Source organism: Cynara cardunculus, unplaced genomic scaffold (assembly GCF_001531365.2).
Source record: "Cynara cardunculus var. scolymus isolate 2C unplaced genomic scaffold, CcrdV1 Un_Scaffold_4561, whole genome shotgun sequence".
Classification (NCBI taxonomy): domain Eukaryota; kingdom Viridiplantae; phylum Streptophyta; class Magnoliopsida; order Asterales; family Asteraceae; genus Cynara; species Cynara cardunculus.
In genome coordinates, this window is record NW_020201953.1 from 4,925 (window position 1) to 13,877 (window position 8,953).

General features: G+C 39.5%; 1 protein-coding gene across 1 annotated transcript; it reads right to left on the minus strand.

Annotated features, from left to right (window-relative positions):
- Window positions 1-4,287: 4,287 nt before the first annotated feature.
- On the minus strand, window positions 4,288-7,120 carry LOC112504083. Its single transcript, XM_025108053.1, has 4 exons — window positions 6,374-7,120; window positions 5,688-5,739; window positions 4,631-4,770; window positions 4,288-4,437 (listed from the first exon to the last, which is right to left on the minus strand). Exons 1-4 carry the CDS (start codon window positions 7,118-7,120, stop codon window positions 4,288-4,290), a joined length of 1,089 nt encoding a protein of 362 aa, XP_024963821.1.
- Window positions 7,121-8,953: the final 1,833 nt, after the last annotated feature.

Genomic DNA, 8,953 nt, shown 5'->3' on the forward strand with positions numbered 1-8,953 from the left:
ATTAGACTAATTTTGACGAATTTAGCACATCATACTCATTAAGGTCTGATCAAACTAAAAATGACCCAATTAGTGTCATTTTGGGCCAATTAGAATCCTTATGGATAAATGGGCCTATTAACCTACTAGGGTCTAATCAGATTAATTATGACCCATTTATTGTGATATTGATACAAATGACTGGATTACAACTAAATAGGCCCAATATACCCAATCAGTGTACATGGACCCAACAAGGACACTTAAGACATATTATACCCAACTAGTCGTTTTAACAACAAGTAAGACTAACTATGACCCTTTTAGTGTCATTTTAACCCAATTGGACTCGTTACGAAGAAAGGAGCCCATTAAACCCATCAGGGTCTAATGAGACTATTTATGAACTAGTTTGGTGTCATTTTGACTCAATTGGACTTTTTAACGAGAATTAGTCCCATCATATTCACTACCACCATTTGGACCCACTAAGGACCGTTAAGACCAATTTCACCTCAATTACTCCCATTAACGTCAGATTATACTAATTTTGAACCATTTAGTACCATTATGGCTCAATTAGACTCGAATAGGAGAAATAGGCCCATAATAACCATTAAGGTCTGACCAAACCAAATATGGCCCATTTAGTGTCATTTTGACCCAATTAGACTCCGTATGGAGAATTGGGCCCATTAGACCCATTTGGGTCTAAAAAGACTAATTATGACCTAGTTTCAGTCGTGTTGACCCAATTGGACTTCTTAATAGGGGTGTTCAAAAAAACAGTCGGACCGCTCAAACCGGCCGAACCAAGTCAAACCGGACCGTTTTTGGCGGTTTGAGCGGTCTGGCGGTCCGGTTTGAAAAATAGCCGAAACCGGGCGGTCTGGTCGATTTGCGGTTTAGACTTTTTTTTGGGCGGTTTGGACCAACCCGACCGCCATATATATATATAATATTTTATTTTAGTATTATAATTATTCAGCCCAATTAAATACCCAACTTTAATTTATATCTTATGAGCTATAATTATTCAGCCCAAACATAAAAGTCTTATCCAAAAGATTTCCTAAATCCCCTAAATCTAAATCCCTAATTTGGTAATTCCTAACCTAATCGGTTAATCCAAACATCCAGTAATCCACCGTCCACGATTACACGATATCCACTATCCACCTCTTTTTCGTTCCTAATCGTCGTAACGTCGCCTAATTCATCTAAATCCTAGTGTTTTGACTTTTTTTAAACAATGAATACTAAGATTTGGATTCTATTTTGACTTTGTTTTTTGGTATGTTTTACATATTTATTTATTTGGACTTTGGACTTTGGATTGTTTAAATTGGGTTTAAACTTTAATGGCTACTTCAATGCTTAGTGGTTGGTATACAGATTACTCACATGTGAATGACACTTATTTTTTAGTACTTTTATTGTAGAAAACAAATCTCCATGGGAGATGATTATGATGGGTGATTAATATTTATTATTCAAATTTATAATAGTACATATGACACTAGGTTTTTTGGTTTTAATGTTTAAAGTCCATTAAAGGCTCAAACCGCCTAAACCGGTTAGACCAGACCGCCTTTTCGTGGTCTGGTTTGACCGGTCTGGGCACTTGGTTTCAAACCGCTCGGTCTAAAAATATCACAAACCGCCATTACGGTTTGGTTTGTGGTATGAGGGCTTAAACCGCCCAAACCGGACCGCGAACACCCCTACTTCTTAAGGAGAAATAGGCCAATTATATCCACTAACACCAAATGGACCCACAATCACTCTAATTAATGTCTGATTAGACTAATTCTGACGAATTTAGCACATCATACTCATTAAGGTCTGATCAAACTAAAAATGACCTAATTAGTGTCATTTTGGGCCAATTAGAATCCTTATGAATAAATGGGCCTATTAACCTACTAGGGTCTAATCAGATTAGTTATGACCCATTTATTGTCATTTTGATCCAAATGACTCGATTACAAATAAATAGGCCCAATATACCCAATAAGTGTACATGGACCCATCAAGCACACTTAAGACATATTCTATCCAACTAGTCGTATTAACAACTTGTTAGACTAACTATGACCCATTTAGTGTCATTTAAACCCAATTAGACTCGTTACAAAGAAAGGAACCCATTAAACACATCAGGGTCTAATGAGACTATTTATGACCTAGTTGGTGTCGTTTTGACTCAATTAGACTTTTTAACTTGAATTAGGCCCATCATATCCACTACCACCATTTGGACCCACTAAGGACCGTTAAGACCCATTCTGCCTCAATTACTCCCATTAACGTCAGATTATACTAATTTTGAACCATTTAGTACCATTATGGCTCAATTAGACTCGAATAGAAAAAATAAGCCCATGATAACCATTAAGGTCTGAAACTGAAGGACTCAAAGGTTGACTGATCTTTGACTTTTTCTCTCAAGGCTATGACCATTTGATGTGTTTTTGAAGGATTCGAAGAACATGGGATCTGGATCGGTTGTCAACATTGCATGTTCGTATATTTTGGGTTGCGATTCCTTGGATTCTCTTCATTAGGGTTGCTGGCCGTACTGTTTTTTAAAGGATTCTTTGTTCGGGGTTCTTTGATCTGCTGATTTTGGTACGTGATTTCTTCTTTGTTGTGTTTTGTGCGCTGCTGTTTTGATTTCCTTCGATCCCTTGTGGCTGGGGATAGTATCGCTTGTTTGTTAGGGTTTGTTGGTCGTCGGCTTGAAGGTGGGTGTTTAAGGTTTGTTGATTGCGAGTTTATACTTGCGTTTTTTTAACCTACCTTGGATTCCTTGGACCTGGTTCTACCTTTAAACTGTTTGGTTAAAGGGGTTTGCTGCGGGCTTCTTTCCTTCAGTTCTAGGGGCGGTTTTTATGATTTTATGTGCTCCTGGTTTCGATTTGGTTGATGTTGTTAATCAATATAGAGTGTTACTGCTGGACCATTGTTGTTTTACTTAGACAACCGTGTATACGACTGCCTGGCTGTGATTGCTGCTGTTTGGTTGGTTGTTTCCGCTGCTGTTGATCACACCTTTATTTCTTTTGCTGTTGATTTTTCTGGTGCTGCTGTCTGTTCTTAGCGGCTGTTTTGGTGCTTTAAGCGGTTATCTGCTTGCTGTTGCTGCTGTCCGATTTTATGATTTTATGTGCTGCTTGACTATCCAGTACATAGAAGTATAGCTAAGACAACTGCTGTTTTGGTTGTTTGTTGCTACCGTTGTTTGAACGCACCTTTGTTTCTTCTGCTGTGGTTTTTTTGGTGATGTTGCTGCTGTCCGATCGATAGGCAACTCCTTTATTAGGATCGGTTATGCCTGCAATTTTGGTGAATTTTTGCTACTGTTGGGAGGACCTGTCAGCTTGTTTAGGGGCTGTTTACTTGTCGTGGAGAGCAGTTTTAGCTGTTGTTTGCTGTTTTCGATTTGGTGGAGAATTGTCTTTTAAGCTGATTTGGTTGTATGTTTCTTCTAAGGACCAGATTTCTGCTGATTGGTCTATACTTCGGCTACTTTTGGTTCTGATTGCTGTCCGTTTACGGGTAGAGGCTGGTGGTTTGAGTTCGGCAGGGTTTGATTCTTGAATCTGTTTTGAGTTGCTGGTGTTTATTTCTTCGGTATTATTTCCTGATTTTGGTTGGTTCTATTTGTGCTTACGGTTTTAAGGTACGTTGGGTTTTCTTTTCATTTTCAGTCCTCATTTTCATGTGTTAAGTGTTTATGTGGTCTTCGTTACTCTTGGAGAGTTCTTTGGTAGTATATTCAGCACCTCGGTTACGAGGTCTTCGTCTATCCTATTAAGGTCACTCAAAAAGGGTTTTAGCACCACGGCTTCTTGACATGTGGAATGGGAACGGTTAATGATCCTGCCCCCTTACCCGCTGATCCTAGTCGGGTTTCCGTTTTTGAAAGGCTCTCCTCTCTTGAAGATATGTCAGGAGGTAGCCAGCCTGTTGGCTCTGAGGGTATGGTTAATGGAAAGTTAAATTTTGAGCAAGCAGTTGGTCGTTCGATTGCTACGGATCTGAACTTTTACCCGTTGGCTGACAAAAAACAGGTTAGTGTGAAAATCCAAATTGAAATGGCAAAGGAAGCTGCGATAGCTTATAATTCGGTTTTGTATGGTTATTTTTTGGGCACGCGTATACCATTTCCCTTAGTGAAATTTATGTTTTTTGATACGATTATCATCTACTTGTCATAAACATTATCTTATTAGGAACTTAAAGGTTTTTTTACGGTTCTTATCTTTTATTATAGTTGGTTAAACATATTAAAATTGAATTCTTCTATTTGTTGTATATAGCAGTTGATGTTTTTGATAGTGCCTTCATTTTCCTGGAGAAAGTAGCCTTTGTTTCGTAATGCATGCATGATGCAGGAATCTCTAGAAATGGAATTTCCACTTGATGAAGAATTTTGTGGCATGCATCAAGTAACTAATGGAAATGGCATACTAATAAATTATCATAACAGATATCCATTACAACAACAAACTATCAATGTTCCATTTCGAAGCATAAAACTAATATGTGCATTATTAAGGTTAGGCTTTACATCTTGTTCAATCATAGATATGTGATTTATTTGCAGAACTAATTCATTATGTATGCGAGCAAAGTAAATGAGTACCTGGAAGTTAGAAAGTTGTTCTTTAGTCAATTTCGTAGGCAACCTGGAGAACAGTACAACATTGTTGAGCTCCCACAGTTCCACTGCACCTTCATCATGCAATGTCACATACTTGACGCTAGCAAGTATAAGATTTTTTGCTGCATGATTTGTAAAAAATGAAGCCATTGCATAAGGACAGCATATCAGATTTCAAAATGAATCATTTTTCCAATTTAACACTCATGATTATGCATAACCACTCTGCTGTAATCCAGTTCCAAGCAAGAAAATACGCTATTTGACATCAATGTCCAATACATTAACATTGATATGAAGAGGACAGTTACCAATATAGTCTTAATAGCACGAAAGGCAATATGGATATCCTAACCAGAGGCAGCTATAATGCAGTTGCGTCGAGTAAGTGAAAGACTATAATAACAATTCTTATAACAAGATAAAATGTTGCCCACTAAGGTAGAGTTTGGTACACATATAGGAGAAGACTGATTTCGATAGGACAAGTTGTCTATATGGTGTTTGGTGCAACTAAGACACGAATAAACAAGTTGCATGTACAGTGTTTGGTAAAATGGACAAGACAGGACAAAACTATTAAAATAGACAAGACACGAATAAACAAGTTTCATATACAGTGTTTGGTAAATTTAAATCATGAACCGTATATGAAGGATGAGAATTCATACATGGGCCAGCAGCAGACACTTGTAGGATAGATGCATGATCCTTAGAAGATGTATGTGAAGAAGAAGGGTGGGTGGGGGGTGGGTAGGGGAGTGGGGCAAATGATCACCCAAAACAGAAAGGTTGCAGGGGGGTTGAATGACAAATATTTGAACTTAGAAGGAGAGGAAAGGATAAAGGGAACATATTGGGGATTGAATTCTTAGGGCCCAAAATGGCCGGATGGGTTGTAGAAGCAGTCTTGTGAGAATCATAATGCCCCTAAAACCTGTCTAAAGTTTCTATATATCATATATTAGTTTTTTTTTTTGAATGGTAACCAGGCAAATTTATAAAACCATAAAGGAGTACAACAAAATATGCAACAGACCACACCTAACAGGGCAGGAAACCCAAAAACTTGGACAACTCCCTGTACCAACCTACCATAAGCCAGAATGAACAAAGGCCAACTGACTCAAACAAGAAACTAAAGATGAAGAACAGGAGCTTGAAAATAACAACAGCTCTCCAAGACCAAAAAACTAACCCTCATGTCAAAACAACATTTCCCATCAATCTTCCCTCCATCCAAGCCACATGATTAGTGATCGTCTGATCAATGACTTTGTAAATCTGCATGGCAGTGCGCCGTTCCCCAGTGAAAAGTCTTCTATTTCGTTCTTGCCAAACGTAATAGACCGACGCCGCCATCGCAAGTTTCTAAATTAACTTTTTAGGACGACGATTAGGATCCGAAAGTAATTCTAAAATTTGATCCCATGTAGACGGCATAGCAGATAAGTCCACAATACGCATGATATTGTCCCATACTTCACGAGCAAAAGTACACTCAAAAAATAAGTGTGAATGGCTATCCAATCTCTGACCACAAAGTGAGCACTTTAGGTCTGGGGGTTCATCCTTCCAAAACAGACGGTCTTAAGTAGGGAGACGCCTATGACAAGCAAGCCATAGACAGAAAGCATGCTTAGGAATATGGCCTGAGAACCATACCGATTTATACCAAGGTACAATCGGATAAGTTTCCTCCAACGAGGCCCAAGCATTACTAACCTTGAAACCCGAAATTGAAGTACTATCACCTCCCCAGAGAACTTGATCCCGATGAGCATCAATTAAAGAAGGCAAAGGAGCAGAAGTAAGCACATCAAACCTGGAACACCACTCATCCGACCATACTCCACCCAAACTCATGATAAGTTCACGTACCGTAGTTCCAATCGAGAACCCACAAGAATGGATAAAGTGGTAAGACATAAAGGCCGTAAGATGACCACATGGAAGCCAAGTATCCTCCCAAGCATTTATATCTTTGCCGTCACCTATTTGAGACACTAAATACCATCGCAAATTTAGTCTTAAGTCCAGTAATTTACGGAAGACCCACGAGCAATTGGAATTTTTCCGAACCAACCAGAAGTGAGAAGAACGAAGGTTATGACGATAAACCCAACGAACCCACAGAGAATCACGATGGCGGACAATATCCCAAACATGTTTAGCCAGTAGAGCCCTATTCCAGGTTGTCACACGCCGAATTGCAAGACCCCCTGACTGAAGAGGTCGACAGACCACTTCCCAAGATAATCTACACCGCCCTCGAGGGCCATCCCTTGGGGCCCAAAGGAACTTCCAGAAGATCGATTCCAGATCATGGGTTAACCTAGACGGAAATAAGAACACAAACATCCAATGCAACTGAAGAGATTGAAGAACCGATATAATGAGTTGTCTACGTCCTCCAAAAGAAAGAAACTTAGACTTCCAATTAAGAATACGGCCCTTATCCTTAACAATCATAGGGCTATAATCACTTATCTTCAACCGAGTTAGAGATAAAGGGACTCCCAAATATCAGACAGGAAACGAGCCAAGTTTAAAGGGAAGCCTCTCCAAAATGGCTTCCTTGAGGTTAGGGGGCACATTCGCAAAATAAATCTCACTTTTTACAAGGCTTGGTTCCAAACCTGAGCGTTGTTGAAAGAGAAAAAGGGCCTTTTTAAGCACCTCCACCGATTGGACATCACCTTTAGTAAAAACAAATAAATCATCTGCGAAGCACAAGTGAGTCAGATCCATCTCCTCACAACCCCAATGGTACTCGAAATCTGATGCTTCTCAGATACATTGTCTAAGGAGCATAGAAAAACCCTCCGTTACAATTGTGAACAGATATGGAGATAATGGATCACCTTGCCGAAGACCCCTACCTCCATGATAAAACCCGTAAGGTTCACCATTAATCGCAAGCGAGTAGGAGGTAGCGGACACCATCTCCCTTATCCACTTGACCATAACCGGATGGAACCCCAAACCCTGCAGCATAATGATGAGGAACCGCCAGTCCACCATATCATAAGCCTTTTTAATATCTATCTTGAAAGCACATCTAGGCGGACCTTTCATAGTCTGATACCCCGAAATAAGCTCATGGGCCATAAGAATATTGTCCGTGATCTTCCTCCCCGGGATAAATGCCGATTGGGCCTTATCAATAAGGGAGTCCAAATAGTCCTTCATTCTGTTTGCAATGACTTTACTAATGCATTTATAAAGTACATTACAGCAAGCTATAGGCCGGTAATCCGTGACCGTAGAAGCATTAACAGATTTAGGGATAAGACAAATAAGCGTATGATTCAATTCCTTCGGGAGGTTACCTCGATAAAAGAAATTATGAATGGCAATTTCCACGTCACACCCAACAATATCCCAAGAAGCCATGAAAAATCTCGAAGAAAATCCATCAGAGCCGGGAGCTTTATGATTACCAATGCTAAACATAGCATTTTTAATTTCTTCATTTAGAATCGGTCGGATCATATGGTTAGCTTCCGAGATAGAAAGCTTTCTCGTAAATAAGTCTTCGGACATAACCGGGTCAGGAGAGTCGTACCTTTTTCCAATAAATTCTGTAAAGTAGTCAATAAAGGCTTTAGGAACGTCGTCTCCATAAAGAAACTCACCATTACTCTTGCAGATGGATTGAATGGAATTGTAGTGATGTCGTTCTTTGATCACTTTATGGAACAATTTGGTATTCATATCACCCTCATTCAACCACTTGACTTTGGAACGTTGTTTCGCTGCCCATTCCTCGTCCCAACAAGCCTTTTGGTAGGCAATTCGAAGATGACCAAATTCTAAACCCAACTCTGCATTATCTAGTTCTTTATCGATGTCTAGTTGGATACGATCTAACTCATGTTTTAAAAAGGAAGCTCTCTGCCTAAGATTACCAAAGGTATTGCAAAGTTTATGAAGAGGGACCTTGAGAGCTTTCAAGAGGGAAGTGACCCGAAACATAGGAGTCCCCTCAACATGATTAGACCATTCCTCCTTAACAACCTGAAAGAAATTCTGGTGCTCAGTCATGAAATTATCAAATTTAAAGCTATACCTCGATTTCCGTACACCTTCTTTGAGAGCTAGAACCAGCGGTGCATGATCCGAAATTCTCGCAGCAAGAAATTTTACGTTAGCATCATGGAATTTAGAAGTGAAATCTGCATTAGCCATGGCCCTGTCAAGTTTACGCATGATTCCCCCTTCAGAATTCGGTTTCTGGTTCCAAGAGAAGTGGACACCAGTGTAATGCAAATCAAAAACTTCAACATCCTCAGTACACGTAGC

Bases quoted from the DNA above. Each gene is read 5' to 3' on its own strand.
- LOC112504083 (XM_025108053.1), bottom strand. From the start codon at position 7,120: ATGATTGTTAAGGATAAGGGCCGTATTCTTAATTGGAAGTCTAAGTTT. The intron at 5,740-6,373 runs GTTAGTAATGCT...GGCTTATGGTAG, and splicing joins CTTCAATTTCGGGTTTCAAG to GTTGGTACAGGGAGTTGTCC. The intron at 4,438-4,630 runs GTACTCATTTAC...CATTTCCATTAG, and splicing joins AACAACTTTCTAACTTCCAG to TTACTTGATGCATGCCACAA.